Source organism: Paramisgurnus dabryanus, chromosome 22 (assembly GCF_030506205.2).
Source record: "Paramisgurnus dabryanus chromosome 22, PD_genome_1.1, whole genome shotgun sequence".
NCBI classification, from domain to species: domain Eukaryota; kingdom Metazoa; phylum Chordata; class Actinopteri; order Cypriniformes; family Cobitidae; genus Paramisgurnus; species Paramisgurnus dabryanus.
Window position 1 is genome coordinate 1,936,377 of NC_133358.1, and position 26,924 is coordinate 1,963,300.

Genomic DNA, 26,924 nt, shown 5'->3' on the forward strand with positions numbered 1-26,924 from the left:
GAAAATTTGTGACAAAAAACATTCTAAAACTCAATATTTTAATAAAAAAAACTTTAAATTATACAAAAAAGTAGTGCTTTTACTTAGTAGCCTTATTTTTTTAGGTTTAATTACACAGAATTCATGATAATGTATTTCATAAAATGTCATAAAACTGGGGCCCCCCTGGCACCATCTCACGGCCCCCAGTTTGAAAACCACTGCACTAGACTGAATGCGCAGCTAAGCTAGTGAACTGTTATTCGACCTTTATCTAGTAATTTGTTTTATTGGTACATAACACGTATTTTGCATGAGCTCCTTCGTTTTCTGATTTTGATCCTAGTCCTAGACTACAATAAATGTAAGAGCTGCCCAAACCAAAAACAACTTCCACTAACATACCTTAAAATACATCAGTGTCCTTTGTTTTGCCTTAAAAATGCACACGAGTAATGTTTTAGTAAGGCATGTTTGTTCAAACTTATATATAAGGTCTAGTCCTGGTTTAAGATAATCCCTGTCTGGGAAACCACCCCATACTGTTTTGTTCATGGTTACATTCAGATTGAACAAATAAAATATATATTTTGTGTATATATGTATTTAGATTTCTTTGAATTTTGCTTCAACTCACGAACCCTCTGCAATTTTCCTTGTAAATCACCAGGGGTTTGCGGACCTCAGTTTGAAAAACCTTGTGTTATAAGATATTAAACAATTAAACGTACATTTCATTAGTTCGCCTGCGCATTTAGTCTTAATGATTATTAGTGGTAAACGAACTTGGCTTTCTGTCCTCGCATGGAGCTCTGCACCTTCAGAGAGACCGAACCTGAGGCCAGGGCTCAAGCCCCCAATTTCAACACCCCGCCACCCCGCAACAGATTTGCACAGAGGAAGAAAAGAAGAAGTGAAGAAGGAGATGTGTAGGAGGAGGGATGCAGAAAGAATTGCTGAGGCCTAGAGGCTGCCTTACTGTGCATTCAGACCGCCACCGGAGAGAGCGTCAATAAAAGCTCTGGCTGCCCTGACAACGACGCTAAAGAAAAGTTGTAGTGGACGCTCTGAAGCTCGAATGCATTCTCTGAACTCCTCTCAGGCGGGGTTTCCGCCTTCCGATTGGTTGCCGGTGAACATTTCCGCCTTCCGATTGGTTGCCGCCGAACCGCGTCATATCTCATTACCATAAAGTTGAGCTGATTTCAACTCTGCTCGACGCTCACACTGTACCTGAACGCGCCGCTGCTCGCCGGAGCTCGCCGCCGGCTCTCATTGAAAATGAATGACTTCCGGCCACTTTGACGCTCTCGCTGGTGGCGGTCTGAATGCACAGTTATATTCGCCCATAATGATGATTGACAGGCCTGAATGTTTAGGCTCCTCCCAAACCTACGTTTAGAACTACATTTAATTCATAAAATGACAAAGAAAATAAAAACTACTCAATTATAAATAAGAAAAAAATGTGTTTTCCCCATCTTTCCGTTTAAATATATGTTGGTGGGTTTGGGATAGATTATACCTTTTTGAGTGTTTACTGTCATTTAATTAAGGGTGCTCTAATTTAGTAGCTCTAAGTCTAACAGGAATCGTTCCTATAAAAATTAAAAATGCAGTATGTGTTTTAAAATGTAAAAACTCTTTATCCACAGCTCTATCTGAAGTAACTCAGGTGAGAGTGACAGATCGCTCACAGACATATTTGGCTATTGAATGGGATAAGCTGAACAAAAACAACATCTACAACTACACTTTGAGTCAAAGTGATGGAAAAGAGATGGAACATTTTTCTGGAGATAACAATGATGACGTTATTAAATATAATCTATCCAATCTCACCCCGGGAACAGAATATAAATTTACTCTCTTTACTGTGGTAAAAGACACCAAGAGTGCAGGATACAACTTTACGCATGTCACCAGTAAGTTAAATAACTTTTGAGACCACTTTTTAAATCTATCCGCTTATTAAGTCTGATGCAAACTTCTGGGTCCAAATGCTCCATCAGATGCCTTAAGCGAACAACAAACTGTACTAATAAACACTCACAGTGCGGTGTTAAACTCCCAAAAAATCATGATCCTAACATTTATCGCCATACTAAAATCCCAGATGGCCAGAAAGTAATTCATCTTTTATGAATTGTTCAAGTATTGTTGCCTGGGATATGCTGAGCCTGTATAATGTAGTGTATACCGAGAGTTAATAAAAAGATAGCTAAAATGTCTGATATGAATAAATACAGCTTGTAAGCGGCTGTTGAGATTGTAATCTCACATGAAGCGAGTAAAGGCTTGGACCCTGAAATGGTATTTTTATTTCATCACTTAACAAGTGGATAAGATCAAGACTCCAATGCTCTGTGAAATGAACACCACTGTTGTGTTTTCTGAAGCTATTGACTGTGAACTCTTTGACTGGCAAGTCACCAACTCATCAATAAAAGCTGAAGTGAATGGCAGCACAGATGTCACAGCTAGAAACAGCACCGGCGGTGAAGTGAAAGGAACTTTTGAGCAAAATCACGTGAATCTTACAGAGCTTGACCCTGGCGCAAAATACACTGTTTTACTGTGGTATGACTTAGAGTCACAGAAGCATCTACAATGCTCAAAAACTTTGACATTAGGTGAGTTTATGTGCTCTGTGTTGAACTGTGCTGTTGATAAACAAGTACATATTATTTGTTGGTCTAATCTGTGTCACTTTTTTAATCTAGATCCTAATAGTGTATCTAGTCTGCACTGTAATCACATCTCTGGGGGATATGGTCTGGCTGTGGTGTGGGACACATCTGGAATTGTGGATAAAGTGCAGGTGGATGTTGCAGGAAAAAGTTTCAACCAATCTGAGAGTAAACTGGAGGTAAAGGGACTGCAAGTTGCAAAGTGGTACAAAGTGTCAGCGACATCATTCTCTGATGACAGGATGGGTCCTACAGTATCAGTCAACTGTCAAACTGACCCAGCAGGTAAAATAACCAGAGCAAGAGTCTTTCTACATGCATCTGAATATAATGTAATGTAATGTAATGTAGAAAGAGATCTCAAGGTTTGATGTTTTCAGTTTGTGATTATTCTGTAACTAGTAGATTACAGTGCACCCCAGTCGTCATGTGTAGAGGACACCTGAAACATCATATAACACGTCTTAGATGCTACTTCACTGTCAGAAATAAGGGAACAAAGTTTTCACTGGTATAGTTCTCTTTAAAGAGTAACTAAACCCTAAACCGACTTTTTTTAGTTAATGATCTGTAAGAATGATGCTTTATTAGTGCTGTTCATTGATTTTAGTAAGTTTTTTGACATTTGGATATGAAGTGTTTCAGTACTACAATATATGGTGTAAAAACGTCTGAGTGCTGCCCTCTTCAGGTTGAACGGTGGCTACTGCAGTTGAATTTTCCTATTGGGTGTTGGGTCCAAGAAATAACTCGTAACGTAAGCAGGTTCAAGCTCACCACGCCCTTGTTACGATCTCACCACACACTTTAAGTTCGTCCCATCTCCGTTGGGATCTGCCCACTTTTCTTGCATTTTTCAAATATTGCAGTGGGTGGAGTCAGGCTCTGACCAGGGGTTTAGTTACTCTTTAAAGAGATTATAATGAGTGACATGCTTTTGACATACCAGTATGTATCTTTAATATACACCCTTTAAGTAAAAAGGTGTAGCTTTTGAAAGGGTACTGCGGCCGGCCCAGTGACACTGTTTGCACCTTTATTTCTTTATTTTTGATATCTAGACAACTGGTTGGCCATGAAATTCGCAACCGACATTAAAATTGCGAGGAAAAATAGTTGGCAGATCAAAATACAACTGGTAGAAAAATTAAAAAAAGAAATAAAAACTAAGGATGTCATATTTACCAGTTAGCATTCGCTATTAAATGTTTTATTTTCTTTAAACACATGTATTAGATTTACAGTTCTATCTAAAAATGTCCTGTTCTCTTTGACAGTTCGTGTTCTTCAGTTAGAAATGAATCAAAGCTTGTTCACAGATGCAACAAATCTCTTAAGTTAAGAAAACACCATAATAGTATTTAAAAGGGGGTTTGCTGCAACATTACATATATAGGTACTGTATATGTGTCTTTGTTAATTCTGGATGGGTGTCAGAGCTGTAAAAATGTTGCAAAGCCAGCCAGACAGTTCAAGAGTAACATTCAAAGCCACATTTCAAATGGCCACATCATTCTGTAGGAGAGTTCATGGATGATATCTACCAAAAGAGTAATGAGGAATGACAAACACCTGAAAACATTAAGGTTGCTCCACACTACGTTGCATACCATGAGAAGCAGACACATTTATTTTGCAGGTAAATAAACTCCCCGTAAAGCAGCCCAACACAAAGAAACAACTCTAGTAAAATGAAGTGTTACACATTCTGGTTGTTGAGTTTTGTCATACACAAATTGATCACTTCAACTCTCAAATTGAGACTCAGTTTTAATGATGCCGTAGAGTTAGGGTGGCCATTCGTGCCAGTTCCGCCGGACACGTCCCAAACATGTTTTCGGGTTCGTCTTCTGGAAGTCGTGTTTCTCGACTGCATACGTCATCGAGGTTCTCACATTTCAGTTAAAATACATTAGAAAATTAAGATTTATTTCTTTTAAGACATACAATCATTGTAGTTTTATTCTTACCTTGAAATGTAACGGTTGCTTTTCTGAAATTAAACCCGAAATATTAAACCTTGATGACGTATGCAGTCGACCAACGCGACTTCCGGAGAACAAACCCGAAAACATGTTCGGGACGTGTCCGGCGGAACTGGCACGAATGGCCACCCTACGTAGAGTTGGCTTAGCACTTTGAACACATACAGGACACAATGAGCTCTTCTCCCTGCTGAAACCAACACATGGGAACTATGCTGGTCTATGCTGGTTTAGCTGGTGGTCACCAGCATACCAGCACCAAAACACAACATATGCCGGTTTTCAGGTGTTTGGATGCTGGTGCTAATGCTGGTTTGGTGCTGGTTTAGCTGGTGCTAATGCTGGTTTGGTGCTGGTTTAGCTGGTGCTAATGCTGGTTTGGTGCCGGTTTAGCTGGTGCTAATGCTGGTGCTGATGCTGGTTTAGCTGGTGTTCACTAGCAAACCAGCACCAAAACACAACATATGCTGGTCTTGCTGGTATATTGTTTTTTTCAGCAGGGCTGTCAGTATTACATGAGATGAGAGCGGCAGAAAAGTGAGCAGATAAATGGACTGTTTCACAAATTCAAAGGCAATCTATTTGTACACGGTTCTTTTAATGTCAATGTTTTGTGAAACCATCTCCACCGGTAAACTTTGCTCCTACGGCATCTGATAGTCCCGCCTCTCTTTCGTTATGTAAGCAAAGCTGCGACCATTGAGTGCATGAAATGTCCAGCGTTGCACACATTATATTTTCAGTTGAATTATTGGGGTACTTAAGTACCCTTTCTTTTTTGGTGTTTTCATTATGAGCACACTACTTACACTATTTATCTACTAGTAAATAGCATAGAATAGTGGATAAGTAGATAAGTATGCGGGTTGGGATGCATTATCTTTCTTAGAGATTGTTAGGAGCAGTGGCGGCGCCAGGGAGGAGCTAGGTGGTGCTGTAGCTCCGGCTATAATATACATAGCACCCGCCCAGCACCCCCAAGAAATGTCTGTAATTTTTATATTTAAGTCATTTTTGAAAAGTATTTTCATGTTGTTAAAAAGGGAATTAAATAATAATTTAAAAATATATATTTTAGTCTCAAATATCATGAGGCCCAAACAGGTGATTTTCTTTGGCCAATGTGTGCAGCGCCCGGTGAACCTTTGACCTTAACGCACAGCAGTTTGTTTTTGATAGCGAGTTTGGAAATTTAGCCAAGTAAAATACACCAAAATGGATACACCAAAAACTACCCGAGGAACAGCATTGTAGACACGAGGACCAGTAATCTGGCACTTTTGGCTATAAATACGGAGAGAACGAGGACCCTTGACTGCGTCAACATCATTGATGATGCTTTTTTTGTGAACACGTCTATGATAAGTGCTTGATTTTCCACTCTGTTGGCTATTACAAATTGAATTAATCTGTTGGTTAAAGCTAAATCTTGGCTCTGCATTGTTACACCTATTTGGGTGACCATGCGTGCCATTCTTCCCCGACGCATCCTGTCCAGGATTTCAGTGCGTCTTCCGGAAGTCGTATTTGTTGAGCGCATACGCCATTCAGTTAAAAACATAAGATATACAATCGTGGTTTCATTCTTACCTTAAAATGTAACGGTTGCTTTTTCTTCCGGGTCCGCGGGAAGAATAGCACGTATGGTTACCCTATGATGCTCCAACAATAGAAACAATGCTGATTCATCACTAGTGTTGGTAACTGGCTGTGTGATTTCGTGATCTGACCATTTTAAGCCGGCTTATGTATGTTGTATCTATAGCCCTTGTGTTGAATACTTTTACATAGTCGTGGAACGAGTATAGGCTAGTTAATGCGGGCGTGTACGCGTGTATAAAGGGTGGTCCTCCTTAACTCTTTCACCACCAGCGTTTTTAAAAAAAGTTGCCAGCCAGCGCTAGCGTTTTTCATGATTTTCACCAAAGTTTAATGCCTTCCAGAAAATGTTCTTCTTTAAATAAATAAACATACAATATACCAAATGAAAGAACAGACCCTCTGCTTTCAAACAAAAAAAACCGTTTCATCCTACCTTTAGTGGTTCTTTTGCAATCAGCTTTTGAATATGGGTAGGTTTTTGCAAAAACACCATATTTTGAGCAAAAAGCAAAAATAATTAAATTTTTGTGACGGACTTTTCATAGAGATCCCATTCAGAGCGATCTTTAAAACAGACACGGACATGCAGCAGCTTGCCATAGGGCAATACTTCCGGTTTTAAAAAGTTGCGGAAGGGCGCCACCTGGTGGATAATAGCGGTATTGCTGAAAGACGGAAAATCTCGTCATTGGCGGGGAAGCGTTTTCTCTTAATTGACGAGATATCTCAACTGCCTGCTTTTTTCTTTTACTTTTTTGCTTGCCATCATGAGCACACTTTCCTTCGCTTCAGTTTTAGTTTATTATAAGCCGATTATTATTATTGCACTTCTCCAGAAAGTCCAATGTGGTAGGGACCAAAGGGAACATGAAACAGCCTCACAGACTGATGAACACTGACTCTTCAAAACATTAAAAAAGGAAATGGCACCTTTAAATGACGTAAATCCAGTGTATGAAACTCACCATCCTTCTTTGAAATAAGAATGAGTGTGGAGTAAAAAGTCCATTCATGAGGGAAAAACCTTTCTGTTTGGCTCCTTTCTCTAAGAATGAACAGATTTCTAAGGACAGGAACACATTTGATAACCACTTTAAAGATATGATTAAAGATCACCTATAAGGTCAGATTCATGATTTTACTTTTCCTTTGGTGTGTAAGTGTATATTAGGTGTAGTGGTAGAAAAGAGACCGCACTCTTTTCTACCACTACACCTTTTTATCTTGGAGTTACGCACCGGGCATACAATTTAGACATTGGCGCAGACGCCACTTTTCTCACGTAAGTGTATATTAGTACATGTTAATGATATGCAAAAGGTACAAACCCAAAAGTAACAATGACGTGAGTATCCAGTGTAAATTTCTTTTCTTGGAGTACAACAAACACACGGATTGTAGACAACAGTATACTTCTTGGGATTGGTGATGTAGACAAGACCGACATTATCATAATTGGACGCACAGCCTGTAAGTTAACTCCTTTTAGCACTGCATTGGGAGCGAAGCTTTCAAACATTTTAAGGAGTGTCACTTTTCCGGCTGACGTCAGAGGTATTCAGGCAAATCACAACGTACAGATTAGCTGACCAATCAAGGGACACAGCACTTTTCAGATGGATGAGCTTTGTACAAAATCTGAGCGTTTAAGGAAAGCAGTATATCTGCAGCTACAAAAATGTACGATCTGTGACAAAATTATGTGATTTAACCATAAGCCACGTGAACACATTGTATTATACCAAATACACAATATAAAGTAGTTTTTTAGCAATGAAATAGGCGCCCTTTATCTTCAATCTTTGATAACTGTCAGAAGGAATCCTAAAAATGTGGGTGCTGGTGTTGAAACTGCAGAATATATTGCCTGAAATGACCCCTCAAGGACAAAATGTCCAATGAATTACAATTTTAAAATGATATACTTGAAAGCTGATCTGAACATGTGATGTCCGGTGCATTGTTTAATACTGTAAAATACTATAATATTCATGTACACTTTCACCACAGATTTCCACTGTAATGAAGTTATTTACCTTGAAATTGTCATCAATATCTTTCAGATGATTAATCCAACTGTTTGAGATTTTTAATCTGTTTGTTTCCCACAGGAGTTATAGCAGGTGTTCTTGTGTCTCTCCTGTTAATCATCATTATTTTTGCTGGTATCTTTTTATGGCGCCGCAAGCTGAAGCATGCTGGGTGGGTATGATTATAATCTCTGTTTAAAAGATAAAGGGGTGGTTTCCCGGACAGGGATTAGTGAAGGCTAAGCCAGAACTAGGCCTTAGTTTAAATAGGAAATATAACTAGTTTTAACAAACATACCTTACTTAAACATTACTTGTGTGCATTTTGACACAAAACAAAGGGCACTGATGTATTTTAAGATATGTCAGTGCAAATCGTGGGGTGATGGTGATGGTGCAGACACACACCTTTGGTGTGAGAGACCCTGGTTTGAATCCACTGTGACACACCATTGTGTCCCTGAGCAAAACACTTAACCCATAGTTGCTCCAGAGGCATGTAACCTCTGACATATATAGCAATTGTAAGTTGCTTTGGATAAAAGCGTCAGCTAAATTGTTTTCAGTTTGTCGGTTTGGACAGCTCATTCGTTTAATTTATTTTTCTTATCCCTGTCCGAGAAACCACCCCTATAGGTTTAGTTGTTTTTATTAATAAAATATAAAATATTTATTATAAGTTAAATTAATTAGCTAATACAATTTCTGCTGTCTTTAGAGGGTCTAAAAGACATGACGAGCCAAAAAAAACTAACAGCACATACAAGTAAGTATGGCACTCTAAAATATTTATGACATGAAATAATTTTTAACAGTACTAATAAACGCACAATGTTTTTCAGACCTTTTCCTATGGAGAGATTTCCAGAACATTTTCGAAACATGAGTCGTGATCAGAACAGAGGTTTCAGTGAGGAATATGAGGTATAAGCTTGAGCAAAAATGTTTCCAAACAAACCTTAACTATACTATAGTTCTTTGTTCTTATTAAACCCAAAGTTTGGCATGTAACCTATTCTGGACTAAAGGTGCTACAAATGGAATTGTCCTCTTGTAGTCCCTTATTTTCTTAAAGATCAGACTGTAACTCAAGTAATTCTGATTTATTATTAAATATGTTTTATTCATTTTTTGTTTCTTTTGAAATAGGACTTAGGCGTAGTGGGTGTAGAACAATCGAAAACTACAGCTGAAATGCATGAAAACAAGAGCAAAAACCGATTCACCAATGTTTTACCTTGTGAGTTCTTACGCACATGCACAAACACACACAAATACTTGTACAGGTATATGTAGTTGTATACAGTGGATATAAAAAGTCTACACACCCCTGTTTAAATTGCAGGTTTTTGTGATTTATAAAATAAAACCAAGATGAATCATTTTGGAACCTGTTCCAACTTAATTCCGTACTTCCAACCTATATATTAAAGTGAATAACAATAAGCATAATTTTGTGGTGAAAAAATGGCAAGTAAAGTTGTACAATAACCAGGTTGCATAAGTGTGTACACCCTTTTACAATAGTGAGTAGGGTTGGGAACCGATAACCGGTTCTTATTCAGAACCGGTTCCGTTTTTTAAAAGGAACCGGAACCGCACGTAATTCTTAAGTTTCGGTTCTAAAAGCGGTTCTGATGCGAGGCACGTGCAAAGCGCTTATGTCTCTTACCTCATGAATATTAATTACGTTGAGCCACTGTTTATAGTCACTCGCGCGCGCAACCAAATTAACCCAGCTTACCACAGAAAACACTCGGGCTGCTGAGGTAAGCTTTGTATACTTCGTGTTAAACATGTCTAAAAGTCAAAAGTGTGGATTCTAGGGCTATTGACGGTACAGTGCGACCCGCGATGCCGTGCACTTCACAAACTATGAAAAATATAAAGTACAGTCTCACCCAGCGAGATGTCTTCAAGTTCGCGTGAAAGCAAACGGACATAAGACTCAAGAGTTAATGCGCTATAAACTGATATCAGTGATGACCCGCTGGCTTGGGGGCGGAACAATGAGGTAAGATATTCTTGGTCAAGGTTGCGAAAAAGTATCAATCTGCACTACCAGTATAGCAACATGCGTTTTCAGCACTGTGCAGACATTATAACCCCAAAAAGGTTCCTCACTTGAACCGTGTGTTGTTTCACGGATGAAAGTGATAAAATAAACACGCACATAGCCGCGCCGATCCCGTGGTCGCTCCGGGGCTCGAGCATCACCCACCGAAATGGCCATGCACATTATGCTCAATTGCTTCACATTTCGCATCTAAAACCACGCGGAAAACGTGATCGCGCCACTTTTCTCCAAAGCGCGTGGACGCTCCAAAGCGTCTGTCGTTGCTAAGCAACCTAAGCATTGCTTGATGTTGTGACGAGCAGCCTCCGGCGAAAAGAAATCAGCGCATATGAACACGCATGTTTGTTAAGAAACGTATATCTGATCCTCATTTACATTTTTATATTTCAAAATATATGTATGCATTATATATAAGCCTATACGCATGCACATACAAAAATTATTACTTGTACAGCAGCCTTTTCAGGATATATGAAAAAACACTTGCTCCAGCATATAAATCTCAAATCATATGTTTGAGAACTACTGCTGCTATCATGTTCACTTCAACAGGTAGGATCTTACGAGGACTACAACAGGAATAAATGATATAGGCCTAGTGACTGAAAAAGTGAAAATATTAATAATTTTACATTTAAAATATTTTATCAGTAATTAATAAACACAAATTGAATTGTTTAAGTATTGTGCATTATTTTTTATTATATGGAACCGGAATCAGAACCGGAATCGTTAGGCAGAACCGGAACTGGAATCGGAACCGGAAAATTTCTAACGATTCCCAACCCTAATAGTGAGTGTGGCAGTGTTCAGAAGCAACCAATCACATTTAGACTTAAGTTAAATATGAAGTAGTACATACCTGTCATCAATTAAATTTACTTTTTAACTATTAATGAAGTGTGCCTGGTCCTAAAGGATTTTTTCTGAGTATCATCCAACTGAAAAAGCCATTGGCTGTATAGAGCTTATACAGCAGGTACATGATCCAATTGTTGAAAAATATCAATCAACACAGGGTTAAAAAACATTTCCAAGACACTGAATATACCATGGAGTACTGTAAAAACAATAATCCACAAGTGGAGAAAATATGGCACAACATTGACATTACTAAGACCAGACATCCACCTAAAATTGATGAGAAAACCAGGAAAAAAATGGTGCCAAGAGGCCTAGAGCAACATTAAAAGAATTATAACAATATCTGGCAAGTACTTTTTGCTCCCTACATGTGACAAAAATCTCCTGAATTCTTCATGTTTGGGCTATTAGCATTTTTAACCAAAAATATCATCAGGTCCATCTAAAGTTTTTAAAAACAAATATTTCTATATCCCAAATCCATGTGGAATAATGTATTATAGTCCATTTTATAATACATATTGCAAATTCAAGATGTGTGAAATTGATTGACATGTTCCCTTTAAGATTGAATGCTGTGATAAAATCTAAAGGTGCTCAAACTAAGTTTTAGTTTAAGATTGTGCACACTTATGCAACCTGGTTATTGTACAACTTTACTTGCCATTTTTTCACCACAAATATTATGAATCATTATTTAATTACATTTGTCTCATTCTCTCTTTCTTCAGATGAATGTTCAAGAGTACATCTATTAATAAATAATGAGGATGATTCTGATTATATAAATGCCAACTACATGCCTGTAAGTTTCATGCTATATACTAATTTATTCTGCTTATCTCTCAATCTAATTAAAGGAAATCAAATACTCTTAAAGAGGAGATGACATGAGAGTTTAAAATTTGCGTAAGGTTTTGACTTGACATATAATAGCTCTTTGTGTCTATAGTTTTAAATATCCACCAATATCATTAAAAGTATTTATATAATCAAACTTCAAATACAGCTTTACCTGTCAATGGAAGTAGTATATATATAGCCAAGGGTAAGGAGAGAGAGATGGGGAGAGAGAAAGAGAGAGACGCAACGTGTTCAAACAATCGGTTAGTAGACACGCCCCTTACTGCTGATTGGCTACAAGTGTGTTTTGGTATTCGTTTGGTAGAGTTGGCCACATCATTCCCATAATGAGATACAGAGTATTAGTTTGAATGAGAATGTTCCTTAAGGGGTCGAGGAGATAAAATCCACCCTGTCCTCCTGTTATACCCTCTTGGGACCTGTCCTTGGTGCTGAAAGCACTCCAGGGAGCCCCCTTCGAGTCTTTGCAGTCAGTGCAGCTTAAGTTTCTGTCAATGAAAATTGTGCTACTGGCTGCAATGCATCGATATAGAGGACAGGGACCTGCATGTGTTTTTGGTCGGCCGGCTACGTGCCCAAGGTTCCTTCCACTTCTTTTAGAAATCAGGTAGTGAACCTGCAAGCGTTGCCCCTGGAGGAGGCTGACCCAGCCCTCACTTTGCTCTGTCCCCTCAAAATTGCTATTTTTGCTGTGGAGTCAAAAAATGTCTAAACATTAAAAGGTGAATATGAGACAAAAGTACAGAATGACATTTTATGTTTACCTGTTTTAACATATACAATTTACCAACTCAATGGAGCAACACGTTTGCATTTTAATACTTGTGATCATGTTAAGACAATTGAGTTAAGTGATATGAGTTAAAGGAATAGTCCATTTTCTTAAAAGAAAAGTCCAGATAATTTACTCAACCACCATGTCATCCAAAATGTTGATGTCTTTCTTTGTTCAGTCGAGAAGAAATAGTTTTTTGAGGAAAACATTGCAGGATTTTTCTCATTTTAATGGACTTTAATAGAGCCCAACACTTAATACTTAACTCAACACTTAACAGTTTTTTCAACGGAGTTTCAAAGGACTCTAAACGATCCCAAACGAGGCATAAGGGTTTTTATCTAGCAATACGATTGTCATTTTTGACAAGAAAAATAACAAATATACACTTTTAAACCACAAATTCTCGTCTAGGTCCGGTACTGAAAGCGCCAGTGTGACCTCACGCAATACGTCATGACGTCAAGAGGTCACAGAGGACGAACGCGAAACTACACCCCAGTGTTTACAAGTGTGTTGAAAGAGGACCGTTCCGACGTTGTTGTATGTCAACTAATACTAATTCATGTCTTTGTGTCAGTTTATTGTTTACAATGGTCCGCAAATGTTTTATATATGTAACACATGACCTTCCTACGTCACTACGCATTTACGTGAGGTCGTGCTGGACCGGACCTAGACGAGAAGTTGTGGTTTAAAAATACATATATTATTTTTTCTTGTCAAAAATGACAATCGTTTTGCTAGATAAGACCCTTATGCCTCGTTTGGGATTATTTAGAGTCCTTTTGAACTACATTGGAAAAAGCTGTAAAGTGTTGTGTTAAGTATTAAGTGTTGGGCTCTATTAAAGTCCATTAAAATGAGAAAAATCCTGCAATGTTTTCCTCAAAAAACAATTTCTTCTCAACTGAACAAAGAAAGACATCAACATTTTGGATGACATGGTGGTGAGTAAATTATTTGGATTTTTCAAAAAATCAAAAATCAAAAAATCAAAAAAAAAATATTTATTTGGAATTTTAAAAAAAATTGACTAATCCTTTAAGTGATATACTGTGTCCTGATACATTAATTGTTGAAACATGAAAAGCAGAGATCAGTTTGATGCATTACTTCTGCAGTCTTGCATTTGGTGAAAATGTTGTACCCTTAAAAAGGGGAAAATAGTGAGAAAGAGATGAAGAAACACACACGCATGCAGCTCTTGCCTTCACTCGTCTGTATTACATTGACGAATAATCAACCCATACAGACAAGGATCAGTATGATCTGCATTTCACTTCTTAATATTACTAGTTTTAACAGTGACAAACTTAATACGTACTCATATATAACCATTAATATAACGGACTTTTGTAAACTAAATAATGAATAAGGAACACAATATTAAATAATGAATTAGGAACACAATATAATAATTAATGTAACAGACTACTGTAAATTGAATAATTAATTAAGAACACACTTGTCACATACTCCCCCTCAAAATAAATGTTGTCCCCAACATCTGAATGTAACCTTTGACCTTAAGTGCAAATAAGGGGTACCATACATACATAAACCATACATACAATGCACCGTTATTTCAGATTAACACTTCTGCTACATTGTATCATATATAGTGCAATATTACAAACTGGAACTCTTTTCATACATTCCTTCAAACACAGGTAAGTACCCAAAATCCCTTAATGTCTTTGTTTTGTGTCCACTTAGGCACACTACTGCCTTGTTAACAGTTCTGTTTGTGCAACATGTTCACGTCAATTACACTCCCCTTTAACAAAAGTCCATGAGTGTGGTGTGATTCACTGCAACAGTGTCATGTAAATGTGTATGTAAAGTGTAACCACAGTCCATCTTATGTTCAACAGTCCATTTGAACATGCATTGCGTGTTGAACAGTCCATTCTGAGTGTAATGTGTATGCAATTTCTCAGTTCAACAGTCCATTTAAATGTGGATTATGGGCTGAACAGTTCATTCTGAGTGTAATGTATGCAATCTCTCAGTTCAACAGTCCATTTAAATGTTTTTAATACCGGACATATTGAAAGTGATGTGGCTGTGCAATGTATGTCCATGGAACCATCCAGCCTTGTTGTTGTAGTGCCCTAATGTTGTGGCAAGTTGGTGAGCCAAGCCTATCATATGTGAAAACCCTCGGCCGTCTGTGCTCTCGTCTGGGCCATTGAACCTCCTCACCACTGGGGTCACTTGAAATAAGCAAGGGGACAGCTTCCTCTATAGACATACCCTCGACAAAACTGTTCTCTCTTTCCAGCAAATTTTCCATTTGGTTTGTCGTTCCTTGTTCTTTATCTGGCTCAGGTGACATATTTTCCTCATCCTGGGTGCATTCAGGTTCTGGGGGTGTACTATTCTCAGGGTTTATTGTCTCAGGTACGCACAGTTCAACTTGCTGCTGAAGTGACACTGGATAATACTCATCTGTATCGTCCTCTTCTTCCGACTGCTCCGCTTCCTCAGTTTGCTCCACATTTCTTTTTCTTGCTCGTGGCTGCACTGTCGTTTCGAGTGGCAGGTGGTCACATGGGAGGAGAAGATTACGATGTAAAATCCTTGATCTCCCTTTTCCTTTCTCAGGTCTGAGTTCATAAACAGGGATTTCTGGACTCACTTGACGCACAACTGTGTGGATAGTAAGTTCCCTTGGGGGTGGTAGGGAGTAGTTCTCGACCCAGCAACTCCACAGTATTTTTTCAGTTGTGTGAACAGTTGATTTTCGAATTCACCACCCTGATCGTGGTGGATTCTTGTGGGAAAGCCAAATCTTAGTGCATAGTCATTAAATATTTTGTCTACTGCTGTTTTTCCTGATTTTGAAGTTGTAGCATACGCCTGGGCAAAACGTGTAAAGTGGTCAATGATTACAAGAATATATTCATAGCCACCTTTACATTTGTCAAGATGCAAAAAATCCACTGAGACAAGCTCAAACGGTTGAGTGGTGACAATGCTCGTCAGCGGGGCTCTTGTCTCACGACTTGACTTCTTGTGTTTGAGGCATGCACACTTCCTTGCAACATAATCTTCTATCTCTTGTTGCATATAGGGCCAGTAAAACCGGTCTCGTATCAGTGACGTTGTCCTGTCTACACCTTGGTGGCCCATTTCATCGTGAAGTTCCTTTAACACAGTACTTTTATATTTTTCTGGAAGCACTAGTTGCTTTCTGTTTGTGGTCTTCCTGTACAATATCCCACTTTCATTGATGTCCAGTTTGTCCCACTCTCTAAGAAGGCATGTGATCTGCGGACTGAGCTGTCTTAATTTGTGACCTGATGGTTTATCTGCTGTCTGTTTAAACTGAACCACAGGTCCAACAGTGGGGTCATCCCTCTGGTCTTGTTTGATTTGTCCTGCTGTTAGTGGACTGAGTAAGGTGTCTGTAGTTAGCATTCCACATTCAGCTGAGATACCCATGGACCAAGATGCACTGGACTCTTCTTGACTTTCCACTGCTTGTGTCGCTGCTCCAATCACATCATATGACATTTCCTCTGAACATTCTTTCATAAACGTCTCCTCATCCAGCGCCATTCTGGACAAACTTCATTGTAAAATGGAAATCGGCTAGTTCTGCCACCCACCGACAACCTGTTGCATTCAGTCTAGCAGTGGACAACACATAGGTGAGTGGATTATTGTCACTGTAGACAGTGAAGAATGGTGCATAGTATAGGTAGTCACAAAATTTTTCTGTGATCGCCCACTTTAGGGCTTCTCCGCTGCTGTCAAAGTACGGGAACCATAAGCAATCACACATAGCTTTCCATCCTGTCTTTGATATAATACCGCCCCTAGCCCCTGACTGGAAGCATCAGTATGGAGAGTGAATGGCTGGGAAAATTCTGGGAAACCTAGAACAGGAGTCTGAATGAGACAGTCTATCAACCGTTCCAATATGGTCTGATGTACGTCAGCCCACTCAATGGGTGTGTTGGATGGAACTCCTCTACTGTTTCGTTTTGTTTGCCACTTTCTCTTTATATTTTGTAGGGTTTCAGTCTCGACAGGTGCTTTGAGGAGGTCATACAAGGGACTGGCAATACGTGAAAAATCCTTGATGTACTGCCGGTAATAACTCAACAGTCCTAGAATTGCCCTCAACTCGCCAACAGTACCGGGTTGCTTTTCTTTCAGGGCTCTTACCGCAGCAGTATCAGCAGGGTCCATTCTGTTTCCCTCAGCAGACACAATTCTCCCGAGGTACCGCACTTCTGTCTTAAACAGGTCACATTTTCTGGGTTTAAGTTTTATCCCATGCTCCCTCAGTCGTTGCAGCACCTTCCTGACATCATTGACAAGATCCTCAAACGTTCTGCTAAACACAAGAACATCATCGAGATATGGCACACATATTTCGTCCCTCAAGCCCTCTAAGCACTGTTCCATGCAACGTTGGAATGCTGCAGGTGCGTTCATGAGTCCGAATGGGATCCGGGCCCATTCATATAGGCCCCACGGGGTGACAAAAGCTGTCAAATGTCTACTTCCCTTTGCCATGAATCCCTGGTGGTACGCCTTACCCTGATCCAACAGTGAAAAGAGGGTGTTTCCTCCCAGGGTGTCCATAATGTCCTGTACTCTGGGGATGGGGTGGCGATCTGGATAGGTTTTCTTGTTGAGCTCCCTATAGTCAATGCATAAGCGCAGAGTACCGTCTTTTTTCCTAACACAAACGACTGGGGAGGAGTAAGAAGACATCGACTTTTCAACCCACCCTTGTGCTATCAAGTCCTGTAAATAGTCTTTCATTTCTCTATATAAAGGTTTTGGAACAGAGAGGTATGTTTTTGACACTGGCTCATTGTCTTTTAGTGAAATGTCCATCTGCAGGTTCTCCACACAACCTATGTCATTATCAGACCTGGAAAATGACCCTGACTCTTCTCTCAGCATCTGACTGACTATCTGCCTCTGGTGTTCATTAAGGTGAGTCAAATCAACAGGAGGTTCCCAATGCTCTTGGGTAGGTATACCTTCACTAGAATTCTGAGCCTGGACATGGTGAATGGATGCTGTTGGTAGGATATCTGTTTTAAATGTGTTGGCAGGATACGCTGATCTGGCCGACTGTACGGTTCCAATAACAGTCCTTCCTGGCAGCACAATGTCATGATTTGTAGGATTTTGCACACTAACAATAATTTTTGGGGTCATCCCTGCCTTCACTGACACAAGAGTGTCACAGAACTCTAGTCCTTCAGGCCAACGTGGGTTCTCATCGGGTTCAAATATAAGAGTCTTGTCATCCCTGAAAGGCGGGGCCTGTACTCGACACTCGATTTGGAAAGAGGTACGTTTAGGCACAGTGACTCTCTCATTTACTGTCTTCACATTATGGTCACATGTCTGTCCTACACTCACTGCATTAATAAAGGTTTTTGCTTTGTTTTTCCTGAGATGAGGAAAAGCCATTCTCACTGTCTTCACAAGGTTGTTTTTATCCACATGTTTTGTTTGATCTTGCAAGCTATCTAGGACAAGGCGTTCGATGACATTAAAGCCAATAATAGGACATTGCTGCTGTTTGCCTTTCAACACTAGCATGGGTATTAACAGCGCACCATCATCAGCAGTAAGTTTAAAGGACACTTCAAGCCATCCGACATATGGCATTTCTGTTCCATTGGCTGCTTCAATTTGCAAAGGGTCAAGAGGGTCAACTAATTCTGACACGTCTCTGAGAGGAACATCAGGTAAATGGCTTTTTTCCATACCTCATCTATAGCACAAACTTGTGAACCTGTGTCCCAAAGTGCCTGAGTTTTATGTTTGTTCAGGAAACATCTGATGACACACTTTTTTCCTACTAGCTCACTTACAGTAGGTGTTTTCTCTGGAGCACACTTTTCTTTGCACCTGACTCTATCTCGTGACTGAGTTACCTGCTTCTTGATACTTGAACATGTATATGGCTTACAAAGTCGACTGGACTGTATTAACATGAGTTACACGGGATGGGGCCAAATGTTTCTTTTTGTCCTGCCTCTCTTTTTCGTTGGCACATGAAATGTTCAGTTTCTCCAACAGCAGCTCATCTGAGGTATCTGTCTGGAGAAGGTAGGGCTGTAGGTCACCTTTAATATTGTCACTCTGGCGACCAGCTAGGACAGTATGCATAAACAGACTCTGGACTAGTACTGGGTCATATTTTAGGCTTGAATCAGCTTCCTGAGAAGCAAACAGGATTTGTTGTCTTAGGTCCATTGTCCTTATCAGAAAGTTTTGAGGGGTCTCTTTACTGTTTTGAACTTCAGAAGTGAGTTGTTTATATAACTCTGTGGCGCCTCTCTCCTGATAATGACACCTGAGGATCCTACGAAGGGCAGGCAATGTTAGTTTGTCTTTCCCTTCAAGGTAACTGCATAACTGTAGGCCTGGTGTGATAGCACGGATTACAGCATCAATAATCTCTGACTCTGGGTAGCCTTTGCTGAGCCATCTTTCAATTTGTTTGGCTAGACTAGAAAACGTCAGCTTATCCTTTTGCCCTGGCTCACCTATTTGGCCAGATATCTTAAAGTCTTTGCGCCACATGGAGCTATTAGGGGGTGCTAGGGTCGTATTCATTTCTGACTTGCTGGAACTGACAGGGGGGTACATGCTTGTTTTCATCAGGTCATACTTTGCGTTCTCTTTTTCTTTCAATGACAGCCTTAGCGCCTCTACTTCTTTCTGAAGATTTTCCTGTGACTCAGTTTGACTGTAAATTTCACTTTCACTTATGTTTGTTGCCGTATCAATTTTGCATATTATGTCGTGGACACTAAGGTCTGACATACCCTCATCCTCTAGGTCGGACAATTCTTCCCGTTCAAGATACTTTATTACATGTGAAATCACTTGGCTGCGAGTTTTACCAGTTACATGTTCTTTTCCTGGTCCTGAAATCTGCAGTGAATTGCATACTTTAATCAGCTGTTCAATGGTAAGTTTGTACAGCGCCCCTTTAATCTCCAGTTGCAGTCTCTCCAATTCAGACTCCATTTAACAGTGAGAGCATAAGCAGTAAAATGAGGGTTAATCTGACTTAATTGGCTCTTTGCAATTCCCTAGCGGTCAGTTTTGCTCACTTTGGGATACAAGGTGCCAGATTCGTCTGAAGACCACTTCCACCACCCTACTGAACTCACTTGCCTGATACCTGGGTTGTTTGAAGGGATGATCGACACAAGGACTCCCCTTACAACACAGGGGTGATCCTCAGGCCAAACATCCCAGCGGTGCCTCCAAATGTTGTACCCTTAAAAAGGGGAAAATAGTGAGAAAGAGATGAAGAAACACACACGCATGCAGCTCTTGCCTTCACTCGTCTGTATTGAATGAGGCAGAGACGCGTGCACAGGTGATTCGGCTCCCCCTACCGAAACCCCGAGGTATTACCACTACATTGACGAATAATCAACCCATACAGACAAGGATCAGTATGATCTGCATTTCAATTCTTAATATTACTAGTTTTAACAGTGACAAACTTAATACGTACTCATATATAACCATTAATATAACAGACTTTTGTAAACTAAATAATGAATTAGGAACACAATATAGTTAAATAATGAATTAGGAACACAATATAATAATTAATGTAACAGACTACTGTAAATTGAATAATTAATTAAGAACACACTTGTCACAAAAACACACATAAAAGTCAGGAAGAAAAGTTATTGTTCTTTGTTGGTCAAGCATGTATGAGTTGAAATGTAATCGAATGTTAATGAAATGTTACATTCTGTACTTCTACATGTGGATTTATATATTGTATATGTGTGTATGTTAAATGTTTATGTGTGTGTCAGGGTTATGGCAACGCGAGTAGACAGTACATTGCTACTCAAGGTCCACTCCCCTCTACAGTCAATGATTTCTGGAGAATGATCTGGGAGAGAAGATCACAGGGCATTGTTATGGTAACCAACTGCCTTGAAAGAGGAATTGTAAGTACAGCTATAGATTTAAAATAGAACACAAGCATACTGCTTACTGCATACTACCAGAGACTTTTATATAGCTGAGCCATGCCACTTATAACTAATAGAAAAAAATGGAATATCTAATATGGTGCCATCCAAATAATAGCAAAATGTAAATGCACAACTTTTTAAAACACAAAATAGCTTTTTTTGTTTATTTAAGGTTAATGTATGTATATTTCTTTCATTTATTCTATATTCAGGTTAAATGTGAGCAGTACTGGCCATTGGATTACACACCCTGTCTCTACGGATATTTGCTTGTCACAATCACATCTGAGGACAAAGCACAATGCTGGACTTTGCGAGAATTTGCTGTTAAAAATGTGAGCGTGGATATGTTTATCCATCACTACAATATACACTGCAAAAAATGATGTGTTAATTTTTTACACATTGTGTGTGTCATGCCATTTAAGGCGTTATTTCATGTTAAAATAAATAAAAGGGCCAACACAAGTTGTGTTAAAAACAGTGAAGGGAGTAACGGGTTACAAAGTAATTCCGTTACTGTAATTCCACTACTTTTAGCGGTAATTAACATGTAACAAAGTATTTTTTTTAAATCAAGTAACGCAGTGTAATTAAACATAACTTCAATTTAATTTTATTTATATAGCGCTTTTCACAATTGTTTAATTGTTTCAAAGCAGCTTTACATTAACAGATGCAGGAAAAACACAGAAAAATCTAAAAACATAAACAGCTTGATACAGCGGTTAAGATTAAGGGCCCTATTTTAACGATCTAAGCGCATTGTCTAAATGGGCGTGTCCGAATCCACTTTTGCTAATTTAACAACGGGAAAAATTGTTTTTGCGCCGAGGGCATGGTCGAAAAGGGTTGGTCCTTTTTTTAAATGCGTAATGGGAGTATTTTGGGCGTAACGTGTAATAAACCAATGAGAGTCTCAGCCAATCTTGGACCAGTTGTACTGTTAGAGGGGCCAGCTACATTTAGACCTTACTCTTGTCATATCATTTTCTACACTGCACTAAAGGCATTAACAGGCCAAATACCATGTTTATGCCACTGTCTAATAGCGGATGTAAAAAACAACGATCACAAAAAAATTGTAGAAATTATTTCACACCCCACATTTAGGGGGGTCACAAGGGGGTTCAAGCTTGTTGTCACAGGGGCGCTGGCCTCCCGCTGGCCCCTCCCTAGACCCGCTACTGCTTATTTAATTTCTTTAAATGAATGGCTATCCAATATCATCAAAAAATAATTTACAAGTATGTAAGAAAAGGTTTGTACTTTATTTGTAACAAACAGGAGATAAAGAATTTACAAACGGCTCTCCGCACGTTTCAGCACCTGGACCCACCATATCCACAGGTACAGAGTCATCATAAACAATAAACCCGTGAGGTAGCATTTAAAAAAAACATTTAAAAACAGATGCATTTGTTTTAAGAAAAGCATTTATTTACTTACCAGGCTACAGGTGAAGCAGCTCTTTGTGCCTTCTAACGTCTCATAATTAGTCCTCATTTATGTCCAAGAGACTCAATAATAATCTTTTACATTCAATCCTTTAATTTTTCATATTTAAAAGCGTTTTTGTGCCACTGCGCATTCATGTATGTGATAAGCAAACCCGCGTTGTCGTCCCGTTTAAAGGCGCATATTACGAACGCGCTCGTTAAATAACAAAAAACATATTGCGCCATTGACTTTAGACTTTAGAGCAGGTTTTTGTTGGTCAATGGCGTAGTCTATTTTAGTTGCCTCAAAATAGCAACGCTCCAACAATGCACCTGAACACACCTCGTTTTCAGACCAGAACGCCCATGGGCGCAAAAGGGGGCGCAAATGCATTTGCTATTTAAACAACGTGGCGCTAAACATGAAAATGATAATTGCGCAGGGTGAAAACTGGCAAAAGACACTTGCGTCGCGCATTGTGCTGCATTGCGCCGGGTGTAAGATAGAGCACAAAATGTAACGTATGTACGAGGGTGCTAAGTTAAGCCAATGTCACCAGGGTCCCCAGAGGTTGAAAAAAAAACCCTAGGAGAAAAACCATGTGGGCGAAAAGTAAAAAAAAACCCTTGGAAGAGAGCCAGACATAGCTGATTCTATAGAGGATATGTTATATAATAGGTAAATTTTTTTCCAATTTTATAGAGATTAAAACATAATATATATACACACGGATAAGTAGATTAGATGGGGGCAGCTGGTGGTCGTTGGTCTGACATCGGCTGGGCATCATGTTGAAGGAAGGCCAGTAGATCAGTGGTGTGATGACCTCCATGGCAGCCGGAACTAGGTCTGTTAGTCCCATTGTCCTCTGGAATAAGGACGAGACAGGGAGATAGAAACAAAATCGTATTAGCGTAGGGGCCGTTCACATATAATGCAGGTGTCATACAATACTGTGGTTTAAAACCCACTCGGTTCCAGACAGGCTTACTATAGTGGGATAAATATTAGGGCTGGGCCGATTAAATACTTTGGATCAGATATCGGGTCAATCCGGACCATTTTTGCTGGATCGGGTATAGAAAAAACGGGGCCGATCCAAATCCGATACTGTGCGTTACTTGTGGTTGTTACTGTCATGCTACAGAAAAGTTAAACTATTATAAAAGCACCATAAATGTTATTATACACTCTATTCAAAATCTTCCTAATATATTCAACAGCCTTATGCGAAAAACAAATGCATATATGAACATATTTAAGGTCACAAAAACTGAATGGTCTGGTGTTTGCCGAGTTAATACACTGGAGTAGCGTGAATTAAATATGTCATACACACACACACAAAAGCCGTATTTTAAATCGTATGTCCACTCAAAAACAATTAATAAATATTTTAGAACACTTACATTCTTTTAACTTGTATCTCATTTAAAAAAAAAATGATATTCTCCTGAATATGTTTTGTGTGTATATGTGTGAGTATATATATATTTATGTGTTTATACACACACAATTCTAAATGGATAAAGAAAAATACTAGTATTGGATCGGGATCGGCCGATACTCAGAATACAGGTATCGAAATCGTATCGGTAAAGGAAAAAGTGGATCGGCCCAGCCCTAATAAATATATTACCTAGATGAGTTATGTGAATGTTTTTTTCTGGATACGTTAATTATTGCAGGATAAGTAAATTGACTGATTTAATGAGCAATGGGTGAAATGTGGCAAATTCCAAAAAAATGTCAAACTTAGTTAAAGGGGTCATATCATATATATTATTAATTTCTTTAAAATCCACACAGTGTTACTAAACTGTTGATTTTGGCATTAAATAGTTCACAACTCAAAAATCCTCTAAATGGCAGACATTTTCCAAATATCTATTGCTGTTATTTTTTAACAGTATTGCATTCTTTTTGGATGTACAGCTATAGCATTGTAATCAGACTATTATATTCATAAATATACTTTAATAATTTAGATATAATCAGATAGCTGTACAAGTTATTTCAACTAGTTAAATACATCATAACTTATTCATCACATCTTTTTTACAGTTTAATATTATATTTTTGTGTGTGAGTCTTTCCATACATGCCAGGTTTAAAAAAAGCCAGATCTCTTCTGACATAAAGGTTTAGTTCACCCCAAAAATTACAATTTTATCATGAATCACTTACCCCTGTGTCATTCCAAACCACCAAGTCCTTTGATTGTCTTCAGAACACATTTTTATATATTTTTTAATGAAACCAAGAGGCTTGTCACTGTCCCATAGACTGCAGTTTGATTTACACAATCAAGCCCACAAAAAAAATGAAAGACATCACCAAAATTCTGAATGTATATAGTTCCAGTAATATTATGAAACAATGAGAACACTTTTGTGTGCAAAGAAAACAAAACAAACAATTTTATTCAACAATTTGTTCTCCTCCTTGGTCCTTCAGTGCGCATTCAGAAGCAGACTACAGCACATGCAAATACCGTAAAACTTCAAATAATAGCCCGGGCTTTTATTTTCCCAAACCTGTCGTCACACCAGGCGTCTAAAAGAGACAGGCGTCTATAAGAGACAGGCTTTTAATTTAATTGTTCAAGCATGACAGCAGGAGGTTATTACATATTACGTTTTATTTTTAATTTCATTTAAAATGTGTTTAACAAATTATTTTGTGTAAGAATAACATTACATCAAATTATTGGCAGCATAAATAAAGCTTAAAAACGAAACATGTGACAGCAATGGGCAAAACAATATACTGGTAAGTTAACGGTAATATCCTCCGAGCATGTGAACTTGTTGCCCGAAACACATCAACAGGAAAGAATAAAGCTTAGGCTACCCTGCAAAACAAATGCAATCATGTAAAAGAAAATGACTCTATTCATCACTATTATCATCATCACTGCAAGCCTCAACAACAAGTTCATTGGCGAATTCCTCCTCCTCGTCGCTCTCATCAACTTCTACCTCTCCAGCCTCCGCTAACTCTGCCTGCCTTGCTTGAACTAACAGCTCCCGCCCAGATGCGCAGGGCTCTCCCTCTTTGAAATAATGGATAAGGTGATCCTCGCTTCCATCAGAAGCTACTGTCAGGCCACATACCTAGGACAAGGATCCTGAAGTTAATTAAATATATTACCGGTTTCTCTCTCTCTCTCTCTCTTACACACACGTGCACTGTGCACAAGCAGCCGCTCCGTATCCAGCCTTTCCCACGCTCACACACACACACACACCTGCGCACAAGCATACCTTGAAGGATTTTTTTAGCAGCTCCGTATCCAGCTTTTCCCACGCTTGAAGTACCCAGGCAACCAACAAGCGGCGAGCTGGAGCCCTCATATTTCCTCCAGCGGTGTACTCTTTGTCCACGTCCCCTGCCATCCAGTTGTCATAGGACTCATGCAGGCTGGCTTTGAATGATTGGTTCCATACGACGTCAGGGGCCTGTATGTACTTTGTACAGCCACCGGGTATCACTGCCGTGGTTATGTTGTAGCCCCTTTTGAGCTCACCTTTGGTTGCTGCTCTGATATGACAGCGATATGAATCCCAGACGAGGAGACGAGGGGCGAAGTTGAGCTTTCCCACCACTCTCTGAAGCCAGTCTGCAGTCAGCTCCTCATTCATCCATCCATTTTTGGACGTGGCGATCACGACACCACTGATATTTTGCATCGACTTCACCTCCTTGATCCCCCCTTTGAAGACAACGTAAGGTTTCAGTTTGGTCCCGTCTGCTTTTGCAGCCAGCACCACAGTTAAATGGCTTTTCTCATGGCCTGTGGTTTTCAATGGAACACTGCGCGCACCTCTTGCATCCACCGTTGTCGAGCCCACCATATCAAACCACACTGCTGTTTCATCCATGGCTATAATGTTTTTCTGCTGAATTTTACTTGCCTTAATAATCCGCGTTGTATATGTGACAAAATTCACCAGTTTTTCAGTGAAGTGCCTTGCGTCTTTCTGGGCAACAGTTGTGCGTCTTCGGACCGAAAATTCATTGCGCTTCAGGAATTTATCCAGCCAGCCAGCGCTCGCAGTAAAACTCTCCTCAACCCTGCCATCACTCACTGTTGCATACACTTCTTTTGCCTTGGTCCTGATCATCTTACGTGAGACTCTGAGATGCTTTGCCCGCATGCTGTGAATCCACTCGCACACGCTCACCTCTAGCTCTTCACTGATTTTCTTCCTCCCACCACCTCGCAGTCTGGCCCTTTTGTCGTCTTCCTCAGACAGACGTTGCAGTTCAGCTTTATTTTTATGCCATTCTCGCACTCTCTTTGGATCAACCGAAAAATGTCTTGCCGCCTCTTCTCCCGAATTTTGTTCGGCAAATTTGACAACCTTTAGCTTAAATGTCAAATCATACTTTTTTCTTTTTGTCGCCATTGTGGTATTGAGAGAATTTAGAAAAACTTTAGACTTAAGAAAGTTCAAGAACCTAATGACCTGACGATGAACCTTGTTGTGTTGTTATAGTGATGAGACACGGAACGATTGCGTCTGTCACGTGACATCTACCGGTAATCAAAACTTTAGGGCGTGCAATCTGCACCATATAACTGGCTTAAACAGACGATCTGACGGGTTTTATA

At 39.4% G+C, this 26,924-nt stretch overlaps 1 protein-coding gene across 1 annotated transcript in view; it reads left to right on the forward strand.

The window, feature by feature from the left end:
- Positions 1-26,924, forward strand: part of LOC135777775 (receptor-type tyrosine-protein phosphatase H-like) — a 56,047-nt gene that overhangs the window by 26,085 nt on the left and 3,038 nt on the right. Inside the window, exons 5-14 of the mRNA XM_065288007.2 lie at positions 1,635-1,904; positions 2,379-2,612; positions 2,703-2,954; positions 8,368-8,458; positions 9,005-9,052; positions 9,129-9,210; positions 9,436-9,526; positions 11,959-12,032; positions 20,702-20,839; positions 21,079-21,201. Coding sequence (XP_065144079.1) covers positions 1,635-1,904; positions 2,379-2,612; positions 2,703-2,954; positions 8,368-8,458; positions 9,005-9,052; positions 9,129-9,210; positions 9,436-9,526; positions 11,959-12,032; positions 20,702-20,839; positions 21,079-21,201 — 1,403 coding nt within the window. The remainder of the gene's footprint in view (positions 1-1,634; positions 1,905-2,378; positions 2,613-2,702; positions 2,955-8,367; positions 8,459-9,004; positions 9,053-9,128; positions 9,211-9,435; positions 9,527-11,958; positions 12,033-20,701; positions 20,840-21,078; positions 21,202-26,924) is intronic.